At 34.8% G+C, this 21,548-nt stretch overlaps 1 protein-coding gene across 3 annotated transcripts in view; it reads left to right on the top strand.

Moving 5' to 3' along the window:
* The window catches only part of LOC115208779 (pyridoxal-dependent decarboxylase domain-containing protein 1), a 131,090-nt gene that overhangs the window by 16,754 nt on the left and 92,788 nt on the right, over positions 1–21,548 (top strand). For all 3 annotated transcript variants that reach the window (XM_036500475.1, XM_036500474.1, XM_029777102.2), the window contains one exon: positions 14,773–14,849. In XM_036500475.1, the coding sequence (XP_036356368.1) occupies positions 14,773–14,849 (77 nt within the window). The remainder of the gene's footprint in view (positions 1–14,772; positions 14,850–21,548) is intronic.

The following is a 21,548-nucleotide window of genomic DNA, read 5'->3' as shown; positions in this document are numbered from 1 at the left end:
GCAAAGCCTGAACTACTGTGACCTTGTCCCACAGAGAGCATTTCCAGTTACTTTTGGGTTCCTCCTTGTATATATAATTAATGCGTTGCTGTATCTGAGCAACGTGGGACTGGAGTTTAGTCAGATAACAGGATAATGCCATTAGTAGTATAGGTAGGAAGGAAGAGGAGAAGAACTAGAATAAGGTAAAATAAAAAGAAACAGGATAAGATATAATGAAGTGGGAGAACGGAAGAAAATAAAGTTAAGTGAAACAATATAGATTACAATAGAGATAGTAGAGTACAGTTTTCTGTAATAGATTGGTGGATATAAGATTTTTTTAAAGGTTCATAGATATAAATGTTTTAAAAGTTTTAAAGATTTATAAATTTAAAAACATTTTGGAAAGGAAGTGTAAAAGTAGACATATAAATATAAAAGTAGATAGGTAGGCAGATAGATGGGTAAATAGATAAATGAGTTGGTAGCAGGATGGACAGATAGACCGATATATATATCTGAGAGAAATGTTGGGCGTAAGAAGCATTGGATGCAGCGTGCAGGACAGACGATTGCGTTGGTATGGTCGTGTGCTACGGATGGATGAGGAGAGATGTGTGAAGAAGTGCCACTCCCAAACTGTTGAAGGAATCCGGGGTAGACATAGACCCAGGAAGACATGGGATGAGGTGGTCAAGCATGACCTTTGTACTCTGAGTTTCACAGAGGCTATGACAAAAGACCGAGACCTCTCGAGATATGCTGTGACTTCGAAGACCCGACAAATGAAGTGAGTTCATGGCTCGCAGGACGGCATGCTGTGCTAACCTTGGATTGCTTACCTTGGATCGTAGAGTGACCCGCTGTTCTTGAGGAGACCTATTGAGTCAAGTACATCAACATCAAAATAAAAATTCAACTGGAAAATTGTAGTTAAGACACCCATGCTGGTGACATGTAAAAAGCACTGTCCGAATGTGGCAGATGCCAGCGCCGCCTGGCTGGTGTCCGTGTTGGTGACATGTAAAAGCACCAACTGATTGTGGCCATTTGCCAGCCTGCTCTGGCCCCTGTGCCGGTGGCACGTAAAAAACACCCACTACACTCACGGAGTGGTTGGCATTAGGAAGGGCATCTAGCTGTAGAAAAACTGCCAAATCAAACTAGAGCCTGGTGCAGCCTCCATGGCTTCCAGATCTCGGTCGAACTGTCCAACCTATGCTAGCGTGGAAAACAGGCGTTAAATGATGATGATGATATATATATATATATATATATATATAAGCCACTACACATTCTTTATTTTCTCTCCCCGTTTCTTTCTGTATTCCTTTCTGTGGAAGAGTGTAGGCTCGAAACGTTAAAGACTTCTTAACTTCCCAAGCATTAAACTAATACATCTGTTTGTTGTCTACACAATCTGTCTTCATCTTTTGATTTTTGTGAATTCTCCTATATATATATCATCATCATCGTTGTTTAACGTCCGTTTTCCATGCTAGCATGGGTTGGACGATTTGACTGAGGACTGGCGAACCAGATGGCTGCGCCAGGCTTCAATCTAATCTGGCAGAGTTTCTACAGCTAGATGGCCTTCCAAGCGCCAACCACTCCGAGAGTGTAGTGGGTGCTTTTATGTGCCCTTGGCATGAGGGCCAGTCTGGCGTTACTGGCAATGTGGTTGCTCGAAATGGTGCTTTTTGTGTGCCACCTGCACAGGAGTCAGTCCAGTGGCACTGGCAACGACCTTGCTCGAATGTCTTTTTCACGTGCCACCAGCACAAGCGCGAGTAAGCTGATGCTGGTAATGATCATGCTCAGATGGTGCTTTTTACGTGCCACTGGCACGATGTATATGTATATTTATTTATTTATTTATTATATATATATATATATATATATATATATATATATATATATATAGTGGCTGAAGTACCTGGCAAAAATATTACTGTTAATATGATGTCTGTTTATAGCCATGAAACATTTTCCCTAAAATTTTGACATTTTTCAAAAATTCAAAAACCTGTATTAATGGGTATGACAAATTTGACGCAAAAATGTGCAGAGTCTGGTAGCGAACCTGTGTCATCATCGTTTTTGTGCATGTGCATAAAATGGTGGAATTTTATGCTTTGGGGCAGATTTCGTCAAATTGATGTCATGACAGCTAGTGTGCAAAATGCCTAAATTTTGATTCAGAAATAAAATGGTCTTACCTAATCAGAACTTGAAACACCGGGGAATTGAAACAACGAATTGAAATAATAAGTTTTAGCAAATCAAAACAGTTCGCATTGAAATGAAGAATTAGCAAATGCTAAATAGATTACCATTAATAGCTATCTGTTTATACCCATTAAACATTTTTCGTTAAATTTTGGCATTGTGAAAAATGCCGAAATTTTATGATTTTTGAAAGATCGATGGTGATTAAAAATCGATTTTTTTAAAATTCCAAGTGCATAAGTGACCACATGGGCATAAGCTCCTCACATGTGTCAAGTTTCATCAAGGTCTGTTGGATAGTCTCGGAGGAGTTAAAGTAACAAATTCACAAACGCACAGACTTGTCATTTATATGATGGGACATATAAAACACCCTCCACACACGCTGCAAAGTTGTTGGCATTAGTAAGGGCATCCAGCTGTAGAAATCATGCCACAACAAACAACTGGAGTTTGGCCAGCTCCTGTCAAACCATCCAACCCATGCCAGCATGGAAAATGGATGCTAAATGATGATGATGTTGCAAACTTATATAATATAAGCACAGGCATGGCTGGTTAAGAAGTTTGTTTCCCAATCACATGGTTTCATGTTAAATCCCACTGTATGACACCTTGGGCAGGTGTTTTCAACTAAAGCCCCAAGTTGACCAAAGCCTGTGAGTAGATTTGGGCAAAAACCAAAGAAGTTTGTGTATATTTGTGCATTTCTCATCATCATCATCATCATCATCGTTTAGCATCCGCTTTCCATGCTAGCATGGGTTGGATGGTTCAACTGGGGTCCGGGAAGCCAGAAGGCTGCACCAGGCCCAATCTGATCTGGCAATGTTTCTACAGCTGGATGCCCTTCCTAACGCCAACCACTCTATGAGTGTAGTGGGTGCTTTTTACGTGCCAGATGAGGTTGGCAAACGGCCGCGATCGGATGGTGCTTTTTATGTGCCACTGGCACAGAGGCCAGTTGGGGCGGCGCTGGCAACGGTCATGTTTGGATGGTTCTCTTATGTGCCACCGGCACTGGTATCACAGCTATATTTCTATGTGTGTATATTTGTGTTTCCTTATTTTGATATCCCATGATAGTTGTAAATGAGTGTCACTGTCATTCATTTCCAGTAGTCTGCAAATATTTCCCCATATCTGGCTTTGGGGAAATATTACCATGCTTGGAAAAAAGATGATGGTTGCTGACATGAATCTGCCTCAATTAGCATGAGATCCATGCAAGCATAGAAAATCTGATGTTAAAAAGGATAATGATGATGAAGATGATATGTATGTGTGTGTGTGTGACCTTTTAGTAGAAGGCAGGCAACTTCCAGTAATTAGAATATTTGGAAAACTCCCCTGGAGATGAAACAACCTCAATCATTACGAATTAACTGATTAAAATATATTCTTAAATTTCAGACAAGAGAATCAGTCTCATTGATGGGACTTGAACCACATAGCTATTTCTAATTAGGTACCATGTTACTGGTTATACTATGGAGTGCATATAACATTTCTTCCTAACATAGTTCATGGAATCATTACTGAGATAGGATACATTACTATGTTGGATATTAGTTGAATAATCTGTCCCAGTATGAAGTGGCTGACAAGACATCATGTGACAGGATTCATGACTCTAGCAGAGCTGTTCATGTCCAATTTCAGTAACTATTATAATTACTTTATGACGCAATTTCTTTATATTCTATATAGACATCAATATAAGGGATATGAGTGTATTGCATTTTGGATGTCCATAAGCTAATATAAATCTGTTTGTAGTAAATATTTTTAATGAAAATCTTGGTGAGTAATGTATAATATCGGTTATAACATGTTATTTAAGTTGCAGTAAATGTATGTAATCTAATCAACTGCACAACTTTAGTATGATCTTAGCTTGACCTATTTAAAATGAAGTAGTAACATCTTCCTTTAAAAATCTACTAAAAATCCAGCATTAGTTTGCAATTTTAATTTTTTTTTGTTTCTGCTTTTTCTTTTTGGTATTTGATAGAGACTAAGTGGACTATTTGTTTTGTTGTTGATAGTGACATGGGTTGATTGATCTGCTTCTGATCCTGGTGATTTTAATATCACATGAAGATTACATTTGGTTGCTTTTAAAAAGAATGCACCAAGGCAAGCTCACAAAATACTGCTTACAGTGGTGGGTTTTACTTAGACTAAGTGGCAATGAGTTATAGTAAGTACCTTGGATATGAACACTATTATAGTAATATTGACTAATCAAACAGAAGTCTGACATCTGTAACTCTACTTATTCCAGTGAGTTCATGAAAAGAAGGCCTCTAAAACATTGGTGTATGTGTCATCACTAAACTTTTGATTGTTGTTGTATAATCCCAGGTCAACTTAAATTGAACATATATATGGCAGGTAAGAAAGCGATACTCTTGATTCAAGTAAACCTTGCATGCATATATTCAGAGCAAGGTGTTCACCCCAAGCATGTAGAGATTAGCTGCATAGTGTATAGTGTGGCAGTCTGTTGTTTCTATATGCCAGTACATAGTAATCATTGTCAGAGGCAGAGACAGCTATTGTGAACTTGATGGAAGTGTAATAGTTGCTGTTCTTTTGTACTTGTTGGTGTTAGTGTACATGTTAAACTCAATTATCTTCTATGATAAGCACCATTCGAGCATGATCGTTACTAGCGTTGCCTTACTGGCACTTGTGCTGGTGGCATGTGAAAAAGCATTCAAGCGAGGTCATTGCCAGTGCCGCTTGACTGGCTCCTGTACAGGTGGCACATAAAAAACACCATTTGAGCGTGGCCGTTGCTAGTACTGCCTGACTGGCCCTTGTGCCGGTGGCACGTAAACACACCCATTACACTCTCGGAGTGGTTGGCGTTACAAAGGCCATCTAGCTGTAGAAACTCTGCCAGATCAGATTGGAGCCTGGTGCAGCCATCTGGTTTGCCAGTCCTCAGTCAAATTGTCCAAGCCATGCTAGCATGGAAAGCGGACGTTAAATGATGATGATGATGTAGGTTTGATTACAAGCTAGAATCTATGTCTCTATTTTACTAAAAGTTTCATGACTTTCTATTTTCATTTGTTTTGTGAATCTGAATTTTATATATGCACAGTTGTGCACATAAATGAAATCTGCTGTATATATGTATACCTCTGTAGGGGTGAACTGAATTTGCTATTAACAATTGTACTATTTGAACTATTTAGATGTTGCACTGGATTTATTGAAGGATCATTTATTTGAGAAGGTTTCCTATTTCATGCTGTTCATCAGTGATTATTATTATATTATTAGTTATTTAAAGTTCTTTGGGTGTGGACATTCCAGTAAATCTCTCAGGAGTTTCTGTGAGTCATCATCATTACAGTGTATCCATATGACCAACACTTTGAGATGATGACCTTTCTAGTTGAATGTTGCTATATAGAAAGTAAATTTGTTATTGTAAGCAGTGATAACAATATAGAACTAACAAGTGCTTGTTCAAATGTTTGCTATACCAGGTTCAAATTCTCATTTGGATAGACCTAGCAATTAGTTAAGAGTTTCTGTGAAATGTTTTAAGTAACCTCTGATCTGTTTACTACTTTGTATATTGTTGGTAGCACAAACCCACTTCCTACCAAGTAGAGCAATTCTCAGAGGTGGGTCATTAGATTCACTTGACATATCATATACAATAAACCATCCCTGCCCTATTGATAACACATAGATTTCCCAATTAATTGACTCACAAATATGAATTACTTACAACTTTTGCATTGTATGGTAGTGTGGCCTCAATTTTTGTTTATAATTCTGAATTAGAACTATTTCATTTCATTTATTTTGATAATGTCCTTCTTTTGTAATTAGGTAAACAAAATCATATCTGTTGAGAATATTATAAAAATTATCCCATGTTTTATTAGAACTCTTTTCTTTTTAGGTTTCTATTTTGAGTTTCAATATAAATATTGACTCTATTTGTTTGGTGTAAACACATCATCTATGCCATTTCAGTACAACAATGAAGAAAATTGGATATATTATTTAGACTATATATACTTCCAGAAATGGAAGACTGCAGCCGACTCCATAAACTTGGTCATGCTAGGTTGTGGTTAGTTAAAATTGTGTGTTTGATATTGTTTGAACTGCTTTGTCAGCAGAAAAGGTAGCTTCCCCCCCCTTGTTCACAGGACTATTTGGTCTCTTAATTATGTAACAACTTGTGCAAAACAAAACCTTGTGGTCTTTTAACCATTTAGTTACTTGGCAAAATTGTTAACAGTCTGATGACCTATGAAAAACAAATCAATTTGGTGCGTTTGTTGTTAAAGACATATGCTCTTCGCTCTAAAGATAAAGAAATTTCGAAACCCTAAGAGAATTATATATTATACATTTGAAAATGAAATGTACAAGTAAAGCATTGATATCACAAACTATTAGAAAGTAATAATTCGGAATAAGAAGTGATATAAGCATAGAGAGAACCTATTTACTCTTCTTGTTTGGGGCAACCTTTGTAGTGCTAGTGGTATGATAAAATGGATCCAATCTACATTGTAAGATATACACAACAAGAAATTTGGCCAGTTTTCTCTGTTGTGTTGAGAGCAAACTGATGCAAAGTGCAACAAATGACAAAATCTGTCCAACCATAACAGCATGGAAAAATAGGCACAAAATGATGATAATGATGATAGTCAAATGTTTTTAGACAATTTAAAATATTTTCTAAATTATACAGTTTGCTCGTCATCATTGTAATTGTTGATGTTGTCATGGATTAAGTCTGCAATTCAGCATCTGCTCTTATATCTCATTTCTTTGTTGCTTTAGCCATGGAATAATGTTATGGAGCTGTGGAGTTAGATTTGCAAGCAATTATTGAGTTTCTGTAGTCAGAGTCAGTAAAATTGTATCTATTCCGAGTAACCCAATAGCTGTTTCTGACTCCAATTGAAATTAAATTGTAATATAATGCTCATGGTATTGTGTCTATGATGTAAAAAAAGAAATAAAAAGAGATACTCAAGTCTACTATTTACATCGATTCAGTGAACTGAATATTTTAAAAAAGTGACCAAACAGAGGCATTCTTTAAAGTAGCCATTTGCATGAAATAATTACTTCCTGAATGTTACTGAAATACAGAACAAAGAAGTTCAGAGCATTTGTTACTCAAAATTATCCTTTTCATTGAGGACTTAGACTTCGAAGCAAACTTAGTGAAAATGGAACATTTAAAAGTAAAGTGCTACTGCTTAAATATCAGAAAACAACCAGTCAATGTTCAGATACAGAAATTCCAGTAAGATTTTTCAAATGAATTATAAGAAGTAGAAAAATATGACCACTCATTGAGAATGATCTTTGTTCACCCACAAATTGCGATGTAGCTGGGGCAACTATGACATCCACTTAAGTCAGTGGTAAAAATTTATTCACTTAAATCTTATATTCAAACAATGGCTTAATCACAGAAACAAAGGCTTTTGTAACTAATTGAGTTTATTGCATTTAAAATGGTCATCTGTTAAATTGCTTTACGTGTCAGTCTTTTAGTTTTAACATAGGTGTACTTGAGATTTTTGGACTGATAAAGAGACATGTTCCTGATTTTCTTTTTGAATGTTTTTTTAGTTTATCCTTTTACTATGAAGTCTTCTTGTACTTTCACTTGCAGTTGATTTCTCCAGTGCATCTGATACATTTAAAATGCATTGGATATATCAAATGTCATCATTGTTGGATTTTTGTCCACTTCTTCCACATCGACATGGGCTCAACAGATTTGCAACACGGCAGTCTTTTGTGTATCTTGACTGCTAATACTTTACATTATCCATTCACTGACTCATTAATGGTGTTTTTAAGCTTATGTTTTGCTTTTGTTCTTTTTTTCACTGAATGCTGTTCTTCTTGTCAGCCAATGTTAGGCTGACTATGTATGTTTCCATTCAACAATGAACCAGGTGCTACAGTATTACGGTTTAAGTAGTTTCGTGTCTGATCACTGTTAGAGAGATAGATAAGTGTTGTGCTATATAGGATAATATATCTAATCTCTAGAAGGTTAGTATTGAGAGTGCTAACTTAGGAAGTGAATAACAGTGATATATGGTTTTGTCAATTCAAAGGCTATAATGCTTAAAACAGACTACAGGTTTTGGAGATTGATTTACCTTGACTTTACTCACTTGGTGTTTAACTACTTATGCTTTATGCTCTGCATATAGTGGTGGTCAGCTGCCACTCCTCACCCCTTCCAGGTCATGTCTCAAGACATATGTGCTTGTTGCTGCCATAAAGGGTTCAGCAATACAGATTCTGACCATCCTTGTATTCATTTCTTCAGTGATATGATCATCTGGGATAATATAACTAAACACAACTAAATACTTGTACAGTTCTCTGGTCTCTCCTATTTTCTCTTTGTTGCAATGTTAACTGCCACAGAAGTATATTTTCAATTAGAATTTCTTTTCATATGTTATTTTTTGTATGATGTGTATATGTTTTGTATATTATCTTGTGCCTAGTTAAGTATTGTTGTTTTTGCAATTGTCAATGTTGTTGAATACTGATCTACTGATGCAGGTCAGTGCTATATTATTTCTTCCTGGGATAATAGTTATACTAGTCATTGTGTAGTAGTGACCTTATTTTTTCTCTTGACTATTGTTGACTAATGTTATTTTTCTAACAGAGAATAAAAACAACTTACAAATGAATTAAAACCTTGACCTTTAGTTTTAGTTTTCTTAGAACTGATGTAGACAGGAAACTCCAGACTGACTTGTTCTTTGTCAAGAAAATTTTATATTTCAAGGCTTTTGTGAAAACAGAATTTAAAAAATGATTTAGTATTATAGAAGCTTCAGTTTCTGGTGGGAAAAAAAAAAAACTTTTAATTTTCCTTATCATCAGCTGAGATTATTAGGGAATGACTATGATCTCTGAGATAGTTTTATGATAAACACAAAAAAAAGTTTCTTATTATGTTAGTCATAATCATGTCAGGATGAATAGCAGCTGTGAAATGGAGATGTTTTGGCAATGACTTCTGAACATTTGCTGTGTTGATTTTCTATACTGCAAAAAAAAAAAAAGCCTTGTTATTTTGGAGTGTTGCTGCCTGTCATTGTTGCTTGTCCCCAGCTGTGATCTCCTTGTCTTTTATTTAGAGCTGTATACTTTGTACTGCATTATATAATGTGGTCTTTCCATCTTTAAGATGCTAGGGTATGATTTGCAGGAAATTTGACTACTATTTCTAGCAGATCAAGCAGCCACATTGAGGTTCCCTCATTGATTTTTTGTTACTGATAGAAGTGTGCAAACTAATTGGCAGGAGCCAAGATTGTAAATATTGTGATTACAAAATGAAAAACTAAAGTAAAGTGGTATTATCAAGAGTACGTGATAAGACATATTAGAAAGGAGGTTATCGATGCAATTGGTAGGGGAGATGACAGCTTCTTAGAGAATGTATAAGTCAGTGGTGTTGCAGACAGAAAGTACTCTACATGACTGCTGCATTGGAGCACCTCATGAGAAAACAAAAATTTCCAGTTGTTAGGTCAAACATATAATCAATAGGTAGGGATTTAAGCCAAGATTTCTCGATGCGAAACTCTATGAAAAACTATACAGATGTTCACAGTAACAATGTAATGTTGTCAGACTCTCAAGGGCAAGAAATTACTGGTGCAAGTCATTAAAGAATCTGGATTTCACTAATTTCCACTGATGGTTACTAAAGAAGGAATGATATTTTGGATATATTTGGACTGAGAACAGCAAGTTTATAAATGGCTGCATTAAAGAGGTTGTGTTCATGATACACACAAGTGGTTGCTTATGTATTCATTTGTAGTTGTTTTTTGTTTTTTTTGTTGCTGTTTTGTTTTTGAAGCTGATGTTAATAAGATCTGACGTTGGCTATGATTGATGAGGCTGTGATCTAGCTATGCAAATATTTGAGTATTATGAAGTTTTTACATGTTTCTTTATATATATTTTTTTTATCAGAGGAGGAGAGATAGTGTCCAGACCCTCCTAACTGTTGAGATTTATGAGCGGAGAGAAAGTTACAGAGGCTGACTGTTCTTTGAGGAGGGGCAGGAGTGGGAGAAGTATTCATTGCAGAATTTGGGTGATGAGACATGATAGGGATGTAGGACAGATTGGTGTGTGGAATGGGTATATGTGAAAGGGGTATGCTGCTAATGAGCTTATGCTTGCAATGTGAGTGAATTCTTGTTAATCAGAGGAATGGCTTATTTGAATGCAGTTAAGACTGTTTGTTGCTAACTTACTGTGTAAAATATCTAAATTGGTAATATAATTCTTGTTATGAAAGAATTCATTTTCCCCCTTCATCACTTCACTGCCACATAAAGGAAAACAACTCCATGTTCATTTAAAATATCTTCCCCTCTCGTCATGCTTTTGTATCAAACAAGAATGGCTTGATAGGTTATGAATGAAAACATACAATAACATAGCTAGGTAAGTGCAGGATACTGTACTCAAGGCAGGTGAGGTGAACCAAAAATAGCTTTTAATCAATTCAAACTATAAACCTTATGAGAAATTGAAAATAAATAATTTGTGTTAATAAAAATTTAATTTGATAAGGGGTAGAGGAGAGAACTCTCAAATTTTTTATCAGCCAAGAGTTAAAAGGTGTGCAGTGTGATTTCTGGTAGTGATGGTAACACATCTGAACATGTTTAGCTTTATTGGGCCTCTTCAGCAAAGTGTATCTTACAGAATGGTTACCAAGATCTTAATGTAGCTAGTAGAATCAGCATTTTGTGAGAACAACATTCACTTGTTAGGCAAATGAAGTGATTCACTTTGGAAAATTCCTCAAGGGTGACAACTATGTGCAGGTTACCATTCTTGAAGTGGTGAAGCAAAAATACTTTTTAATTAATTTAATTCGCCTAATAAATTAATGCACTTCAGAAAATCTATTGAGGGGGTTACCTTTTGCTTAGGAGGTAAAATGTGAACCAAAATATGACTTGAGTGGTCACTGGAGCTACCAAAAGTCAAACTCACTTCCCCACAATTGCATATTGCTGATGAATTATTTGGTTGATTGAAAATTCAGGAGTTCACTCCTCTGCCCTTTCTGAGAATAAATATTCATTAATATTGATGAGTTTTGTCTCATTAGAGTCACAATTTCAATTCACTAAAAATAATTATTTAGTTCACTGCATTAAATTTAGTAGTCTCTGTAATCTTTGTACAGAATTCAGATTTGGTAAATTTTTCTATATCATAGCATAGCTATGTATGTAGATGCATAAGTTCCTAATGTAACTTAATTAAGACAATCCTGAAAACTAAACTATGAAAGTATAAGAAATTTAATTTCTCACACCACAATAAAAGCAATATACACTGAAACACGGCTCTAATGAAAACAAATTGCCTTAAGTGTAGAGAGGAGTAACACCTCATGTTCTGGTGCCACAATATATTCACTTTCATTATAATGACTAAATCTGGTGTTTGAAAGAACATCTCAGCTACTAGACACTATGTAAATAAATTCAAATTTTGTGTTACACTGTATAAGTATCTTGAAGTATTAGAGGCAACAGCTGGATTACTTGATACAATTCAAGTCAAAACTACTTGTTTTGTCTGACCTATTCATTATGTACTAATTTGATAATTTTGATCAGTATATAAGTATTATACAATTACTACATGTAACAAAGATTCTTTTTTTTTTCTGAACTGGACTTAACAAAATTTTTTCATTCTGACAGCCAGCTGTTTTAGAATTTCTTTATTTTATTTTTTTATATTATCTAATTAACTGTTCATATTCTTAATGTCTTTCTAAAAGAGAGAAAAAAAAATTGTGTAGGAATCTAATAGAAATGGTCTCTCTTTTGATTACATTTATGATTTGGGGTAGTCAGTATTTTAGTAGTTGTTGGTCAGTTTTGTCTTGTCTTGCAGATTTGGTCTAATGTTTCTTTCATTATTCTTTTACTGGTTCCTGTCAATGAACTGTGAATATGCTGAGGCACCACTTTCAAGGAACTATGTCAACTCCAGTATTTATGTACTTACTTCAAAACAAAAGTCATGGTGGTAGGAAAAGAGAAAGTGAACAATAACATCAAACTGGGCTGTGTGCGAACCAAACAAGTTGAATTGTACAAATATCTTGCAACCCAAATCTTTGATGAAAGCAAATGTAAGAAAGAAACCAGGACATGGCAAGAACGTCTATGGAAAAGCTTAATAACATCTGGACCAACAAAAGTGTCTTGACTAAGTTAAAAACAAGGCTAGTGTGAGTGCTCATTCGGCTGATAGGAATTTATGGTTGTGAAGCATGGACTCTGAACAAATTTGAAGAGAGCATAATCACTTCATTTGAAATGTCATTTGAAATGTGGGTGTATAGGAGAATATTACGAGTCTCTTACAAGAACCATTGGACAAATGAATGGATATTACAAGTAGGTGAAAGACAACCCCTGAACATTGTGAAAAAAAAAAAAGAAAAGAAAAAGCTTATCTATTATAGCTATATCTGAAGAAGCAGCGTTCTGGAAAATATTATCATAGAAAGAAGAGTAGAGGGAACAAGATCAAGAAGCAGGCAAAGAGCACAAAAAATGCTTTTTTTTTCTGGGCTCAAATCTCATTTGAGGCCCATGAAAAACGAACCTCCACCAACTATTTTGCCTATATATTTGTACACACCTTTCAATGTTGTGTATGCCATAAAGTCTGCAATTCTGATGGAGGCTTTGAAAGACATTTTAAGATACACAAAGATCAGAACTTAACTGCTGCTCTTGGTGGTCCAGATTGGATATGCAATCTATGTGGGTGTATTTTCAATACATTGCCTTGTTTAAAAAGCCACATCAGATGCCATGATAAATCTAAGGTGTAGGTACAAGAGGTGTTCAGACTTTGCATAAGGAGTTGACAACCACCGTGTGTATGTATGTATGCATATATGTGTATATATATATATGTATATATATATATATATGTATGTATGTATGTATGTATGTATGTGAGTGAGTTAGATGGTCAATCAATCCAACCAAATTTCACTTACAAACCATCGATCAGCTTGATGTGGCAAAAGAAGGCTCCAGCTCAAAGTTTTGCAGCACATTGATATTGAATTTGGAACTGAATTTGTTGGTTATACCATAAAGCATTTCTCTCTCAGTTCATGAATTAGTCTCTTCTCATTGATCTTCAACCCATTGTAAAGAGATGTCCTCATGTGCTTTGTAGATATTGTTTCATCACTTGAAGTATATTGTCTTCTACATCCTTTCTCTCTTTTCAAAACTACGAGCAGTTCCATCTATTTTCAAATGGTCTCTGATTAATAGGCATAATATTACTTAACCTTTGTTCAGTCTCTTTAAAATTGCTTCTGTTCCAATAAACTCACTAACTTTGTACTCCTGTCCTCTCCACCTGTTACTCTACTTTCTGTTTCCTTATACCTCACACACTCATACAGCTTGATACTCTACCTAACACCTGTACACTCTGTAAAGTGGTTGGTGTTAGGAAAGGCATCCAGCTGTAGAAATCATGCCAAAACAGACATTGCAGCTTGATCTCTTGTTGAACCTTCCAACCCATGTCAGCATGGAAAACAGATATTAACTGATAATGATGATGTGTATGTGTGTGTTTGTCCCATTACTAAGAGATGATATCAAAGTTAAAATGAATGTTAATTGTGGTGATGTTTTTAGCTGGGTGTTGATCACAAGTAGTGAAGGTGTTTTGTGCACATTTACCAAGGATATGTACTGTCTGCTTTGGTGCTGTTAATTGAGATTAAGCTGTTGAACTTCAGTTGTAATTTTTTGTAATTAAGTCTTTGTCAATTTTGACCATGCAAGACTTGAAGGAACCATTACGAGTTCATAAAAGTGAAATACAAGGGCAAAACAGAAAGAATGTAGGATGATGTCATTTGCATAGAAATGAATAAGGGGTTTAACATAGGATGTTACATGATCATTCTCAGATGTAGCGTCTCTGGCTCTTTAGCCTTTTTCAATGGGAAATACCGAAGAGAGGTAACTCTGAGCAGATTTAAAACCATGTGCTTTAACTAAAGCACAGTCAAAACCATTGGCTGAGTTGCAATGTTGGACCACCCGGTCGGGAGACATTCAGTGTCAAGTATCAGTGCCAAGCAGTAATCATGAATATGCAAAATTTAGGTTAGTCAAAATATGTTCATGACATATTTCAACTTACAATTATAAATGTTATTTATTAGTCTCTAATAAATTGTTTTGCTTCTAATTTTCAGCATAATTTGAAATTCAAAACAGTGTTACTTTCTTTTTTGTTAAGTATGTATTAATTTTAAGAGAACTATTGTGCATGCATGTTTTACATGTGAATTATATCATCATATTTTCAACTACAAACAGCGATAGTTTGCTATATATGTTTGCATGTCACTGTATTTCTTATAATTAAAAATAGAAGGCAGTTTTCTGCAGCAAGTGATTAACTAAATTGTTTCTATTTCAGTATTTTGATCACCCTGTATTGTCCACTGTAGAAGACAAAGTTGGTGAAAGTTTCAATATAATTGAAGACAGTAACATGTGAGTAGTGTCTTGCACAATATATGTTTTGAATGCAACTTTTGGTAGTTGGTGGTGGGGGAGGAGGATTGGTTGTGGATGAGGGTCATATTATTGACCTCATTTACTTTATTCATATTATCAAATTTAATTCCAGAGAGGCAGCAATATTGGTTGACTGTCTTGTCTTTTTTTTTGTATTGTCTTTTATCTTTTACTTGTTTTGATCACTGAACTGCAGCCATGTTTGGGTACCACCTTGAAGTATTTAGCCCAACAAATCAACCCCACTTCTTATTTTTAAGCCTGAATCTTATTCTACTGGTCTCTTTTGCTGAACTGCCAAGATACAAGTTTGTAGACAAACCAACACCAATTTCCAAGTGGTGTGATGGGGGACAAAGCAAGCCACTCAACACATATGGGTATAAATGATGGGCTTCCACACAATTTCCATCTACCAAATTCTCTCATGAAGTATTGTAAGCCTGGGGCTTACTAAAAGACAGAGTGCTCAGAGTGTCACACAATGGAACTGAACCCAAAATCACATGGTTGCAAAGCAAGCTTCTTAATTACACAACCATGTTTAATTTGATGTATAGTATTAGTAATTAAAATTTTTGGTGATTATAGTTTTGAGAAGATGATTGATTATTTGATTTTTACCACTATGCTTTCACTTTCTTTTCTTAATAGACTCAGCGATAGTCTCAGAAAATTTGGACCTTAAATTTACTGTTTGTGTAACTGTTGTTGTTTAGTCCAAGGTCAACCCTTATCTACAAACTTCTGATCAAAGACATTTCAGCTCTCACCATTCTGTTCTTCTCTAAGACATTGCATATTGAGCGCTACATTATCTAGTGTGTCTCTGTTTTCAAAATAGTAGAGTGTAATATGAGAGAAATTTGACTGCTATTTCTTGCAATTTCAACAGCCTCTAGAGGCCCCTTCATTGAATTGAGTGAAAATATTTTTAGGGCTAGATGTTCTTCTTACCTTTGTCTACTTCTCACTCCACTGATACTCAAAAAAGTACTAATAATATAATTGTATCAATATAATTACTTATAACCACTAACTATTTTAAAAAATTGCATCTGTGTGTATGTATGAATATGCAGGTGTGTGAATGAGTTTTATATGAACACAATGTAACAAAACACTTTTTAATTATATTATGCTTCTACTGCTTATGGCAGTAAGTCATATCGCTTTAATGGTATTTTTTTCAGGATAAGCTAAGTCAATTATCTTTTATAGAAACACAGTACCACACCTATAATAGGAACAAATGGTCCTTAGTCTAGACCTCTAGTATCTTAATGTCTCAGCCATCTGCAATTTTCAGTATCTTGAGTACATGCCAGAATTCCAGAGGTAGGTAATGTAAATAGCAGAGTGTGTGTAATTAATTAATAAGACATTGTATTTCATTTCACTACAAACAATGGAAATTCTAATTATAGATTCAAAATCAACCTTCTCCTTTACTTATATCATATGGATGCTTATATTGATTAATGTGTCAAGTGGGAGAGAGTATTGCACATTCTCTATTTTATCTGATTTTATTGCTACTTGCAAGGTTGCAGAGGAGGGGTATTTTTCTCTTAGTTCATTTTGGAGGGCAGTCGGAGCATGAAGAGGTGAGACTGCATGAGTGATGTTGGTGTAGTTTGTGCAAAGCTTTACAAGCTGGAATAGAAAGTGAAAAAAAAAAAGAAATTTCTACAAAGAGATTTGCTTGGCATGAAAGACTGAAGGTAAGGTTTAGTATGAAACTTTTAAAAAAAAAAAAAAGACAAGAGGAGATTGATAATGACAGAAATATAAGAGTTTTGGAGTATATTCAAGAGTGGTTTGAACACTGCTAGCATATTCAGAAGAACAAAGTTCAAGTGAAAATAATTATCAGGGTTTTATCACTCACACAAATAGCTTTCATTTGACATCATCTTTAAAGAAGCTATCTCAACAAAATAGACTTGTTCTTAGGTGACATGTTGTTATAAGACTTGTTTTTAAGTTCCACTATTGCACCTAATTAATTAAAAGTTGTATTAGTTCTCTTGTTTACTTGGAGTTTAAATCATGATTGTTATGACTATATGTGCACAGTAATGGATATAAAGGAAGTGTAATGGTCAGAAATATTGTATATAAAAGTGTTTTGTTAAAAGACCTATTGTGTAAATGGTGAGGTAACGTGTGACTGGATTTTAAATTTGTTTCTTTTTTTGCTTTCATAAAGGCAAAAGGGCAGTGTTTATGATCTTTGCCCAAACTCTGAGTCTAGTTTGTATGTATGGAGTGGGAACTATGACTCCTGAGCTGCTGCTATTCTACTATTTTGATCCCTGTTAGTATTCTGACTGGAAGTTTGTAGATTCTTGAGGGTCTACCAGCAAGATAGGGCAGTCTCCTGAAGTATTACTTAGGGGATTAGTTCCTATCATATCTGTTGGTAGGTTACTGCTGTAAAATCAGTTCTACCTTTATTTTCTAACTAACACAGAAGATATTTAGTTATCTGCAGACAGGAGACCATAGTGATGATAATCATCTGCAGATCATGAAGATATTTAATTATTTACAGACAGGAGACTACAGTGTTTTATCATGACATTGGCAGTAGAGAAGTTGTCTTAGTGGACTCCGATCCCTCTCTGTCCTGTACTAGTATTTTGCAATTCAGTGTGACTAGGGTTTCTACACAAGTTGTTTTCACTTCAGATTTACTTGTCTTGATTTTCCTGAAGTAATTCTGTGTTGTTTACATTTGCAAGACTATGGATAAAAGCAAATTATCAAAGACAGTAGAGAGAGAATGTTGAAAATTAAACAGATGTATGTTATTGCTAAATATTGATGAAAGAGAGGGCAGAATGGTTGAAGGGGAGAGAAAAAGTAGGAGTGAGAAGGAAGTAGAAAGAACCTGTGGTAATGGAAGCAGACTCAAGGATAGGGTAAATGAAGTCCAGTTGACAACAGTATACTAAAAATACTACATTGATGTAGTTACTAAATGTACTATGTAGAACTGTTGTTAATTTAAACTACATTGAGTAGTTACTAAATGTTCTCTGTAAGGCTGTGGCTAATTTAGACTCGATGAGTATTCAGTAAATGTACTATGTAAAACTAATGTTAATACAAACTGCAGTTAAATAGTTACTAATTGTAATAGTTACAATGTCTGACTGCTAAAGTAAACCGTTGTCAATCACTGATCAAATATACTACTGTGGTACTTTAATTTCAAGGCATCAGTATCCATCCATAGACCTATTTCGTGTTCTAGTAATTGTTGACTCATTAAGTCATTGTATTTTCCCTTTACAATAAATGGCTGGCTATTCTAGTATAGACTAATACAAGAGTCTTTTGATCTCAATGCAGTATTTGTATACTGCATTATTATAGAATAAATGTAGAATATCCAATACCACATTATCTGCACAACCAAAAAAGGGAGAAAAATAAAAAGTTAATCACTTTGCAAGTAATAAAATACTATCATAATTAACAATACAAAATATAACAAAATGTAGTCACAGTTTCTCTTTAGAACATACTATTGTTCTAATTGGCAGGCATTATTCTTGTTCTTGGTCTGTTAGGATTATTTGTTGCAATTATAGTAGAGTGATGATCTGATATGTTCCCTTCATCTAATATATCCAAACTTATGCTATCAGCATTGCTGTATGAGTTGTATTTTCTTCAGTCCTTAAGCATTCAGATTACTCTGTCAAATGTATTGTTTATTTATTCATATTATTTTGAATTGATTATGTATTATCTTGTAGCTTTGAAATTTCAATAGTGTGGACATTGTAGGTTAGGTATGAGATGTTGGATCTGGCTAGTTTGAACATAAAACAGAACATTTGGGCCAGATATGGCTAGTTTAACGACTAAAAGGTCAAGGATAAAATTATCTGGACTTTCCAGTGTAGTACATATAAAGTTAAACATTTGCATGAGTAAATCCTAGATGGCTTTCATTATTCATTAGTGTTCTTAATTCAACTGTTTTCTTTCATTGCATTAGATATAACTGAGCAATTTCCATATCTCTTTATTGTTTTGCTTATTTTATCTATTTTATTTGATGAAGGATGGCAACTCCTAGCCTTAAATGCTCTTTGACTGATTGCTTCACCTCTAATGAAAATAGCTTAGTTTAGCAAACAAAATGAATTAATAAGGAAACACATTGAATGACACTTAAATATGAAATACAATCTGATTGTAAGAAGTGCTCGTTTTAGTAATGTTTTCAAGTCCTACAATATCAAATGACTGTCACTGCCAAGATATTCTTGATAAATGGCCAGTTGTAATCCTGATGAACCTTGACCTTTATAAATCTAATTATATCTGTAAAGTGGTTTTTAATAAGCTGTTGCAATTGAATCTTTCCATGTTAGCAATTTGTCTGTCTAAACCAGAGTGTTCTATCTCTTCGTTGTTTTTTCTATCACCGTTTGACATAAATTTGTCCCCTTTAACAATTGCAGAATGTCTGCTTAAGGCATTTGCAACCAAAATTCTCTCTTCCTGGATGAAATTGCATTTCATGTGGGAACTCTGTGATGTAGTCTTCCAACAATACAGTTTAGTATTTTTTAATAGCAAATAAGCCAACTCTCAAATTGGAAAGCTCTTGTTTGTTGATCTGTAACAAATTTGAATTTTTGTGCTAATAGGTTTATGTCACAGGGGCTTCTAACTCTACTGTACGCCATTTCTTGTCAGTATCCTTCAATCTATATGAACAGAAATTTTATTGGGTGTCAGTTTTCCTATAGAATAGCTATCAGTGATTCAGATGTTTTTGTTTCAAGAGTAACTAGTGAATCGAATGTTAAAACAAACAAATAAACTGCTGTAATACTCTCTCTCTCTGTTTTTCAATTACATTAACACAATAGGCACAGATATGGTCGTGTGGTTAAGGAATTACTTTGCACTAATATTTATTTTCAGTTCAGTCCTGCTGTGCAGCATCTTGGGCAGCAAGTGTCTTCTTCTATAGAAAATGAGTGAAATGAAAACTTCCTTACTTGAAAGTGAGCTGTTGGTTAGTGGCAAAAAGGGCATCAAGCTTAAAATGATGTCCAGCAATAATGTATTCAGCTAACCCTTGCTAGGATGGAAAAACAAATGTGAAATGAATTGATGAAAAATTCAACTGACAATAGAAAATGGTTGATATTGTTTAGTGTTAAACAAGGGTGCTGCAGTATCAGCAAAACTTTTTTCTCCTTTTGAATAATTTACAATTTACCCTATGAAATGTTCAAATTCATTGGAATTTCTAGGCACCATAGATCCAAATAGTGGGTCTTGTCTTCTCTAAAATTGCGACTCAGTAACTCTAAATTTACATTTTTAAATGTTGAATGAAAGCTCTACCTTTTGGGCCCATTTGCAAAAAGCTTGCAAATTTGTCACATATGATCTGTTACTTTCCTCACATATCATCATGTCAACAAAGTAATACACAATTTAAGTGTAATCTATTTATTTTTTTTTATTATTTTCTAGTTTCAGCTCAGAGCTGTGGCCATGCTGATGTGTACAGTTTAGTATTAATTCTTTGAAATTATGCATTACAACAATTTTCACATTCCAGAGGTTACTGGCTAAGGCAAGCTGTTGTTGACTATGGCAAGCTTTTGTAACAGATGCCAGTATAAGACTATCATAAGCTTACATAATTCTGCTGCCAGTAAATTAACATAATTATATAAGGCAATTATAGAATATCCAATACTACAGCTATGTTAGATTTGTTGGATTAAACTATAGTCAAGTAAGTTAATGTACTTAATCATCGTCATTATCATCAATTAATTTCCATTTTCCATTCTGGCATGGATTGGATGGTTTGACAGAAACTGGTAAGTCAGAAGACTGCATCAAAGTCTACTGTCTGCTTTGGCATGATTTCTACAGTTGGATGCCCTTTCTAATACCAACCACTCAGAGTGTACAGGGTGCTGTTTTTGTGGTACCAGTAGCAGTGAGGTCACCAAGTAACTTGCAGGGCAAAACCCTTCAACTGGTGGGAGTCGTATTGAGGGACAGAAAAATGGTGTGTTGCATTACAAGAGAAACATGGTTATCTTGGGTGAAGAGAGAGAGAGAGAGAGAAGATAGTGAAGATATAATGAGGAGAGGGAAGGGGCCATATCCCCAAGTTACAAGGAGGCGTATATTGTGAAGTGAATTGGGGATTGGAGAGAGTGGGTAATGCAATGATGAAGTGCTGATTAAATGTACTATGTAAGAAAGACTACAGTGAAGTGATTACTAAATGAACTGTGTACAGTGGTTATTGAATTAAAACTCTAGTGAAATAGTTACTAAATGTATTATGTAGGACTATTAAATTGTGTGTCTGTATTGTATTTTTCTTAGAGTTATTTAGCTGCAAGTGTAAATCACCCCATGTAGAAAACTATTAATTCCTGCTTCACATATGCACTTGATTTTCTTATCTGTCTATTGTTTACCTTTCAGCTTAAGTTTCTGGTCACAGTGTGAAGCTTATCAGAGCAATGTGTTTCTATACAGGTAATATATGAGTGGTACAGGCCAAGGTGTGGTAGTGTTTCCACAATAAAATGACTACATTCATTTTGAATTTCCCAGTGAAATAATTTTATGTACCCTTTTGAATGTGAAATTTTGGTTTTTCTCTTT

The sequence above is a fragment of the Octopus sinensis genome, linkage group LG2 (assembly GCF_006345805.1).
Source record: "Octopus sinensis linkage group LG2, ASM634580v1, whole genome shotgun sequence".
Classification (NCBI taxonomy): Eukaryota; Metazoa; Mollusca; class Cephalopoda; order Octopoda; family Octopodidae; genus Octopus; species Octopus sinensis.
The sequence above is the reverse complement of the archived record's forward strand: the minus strand, read 5'-3'. Positions and strand labels throughout refer to the sequence as shown.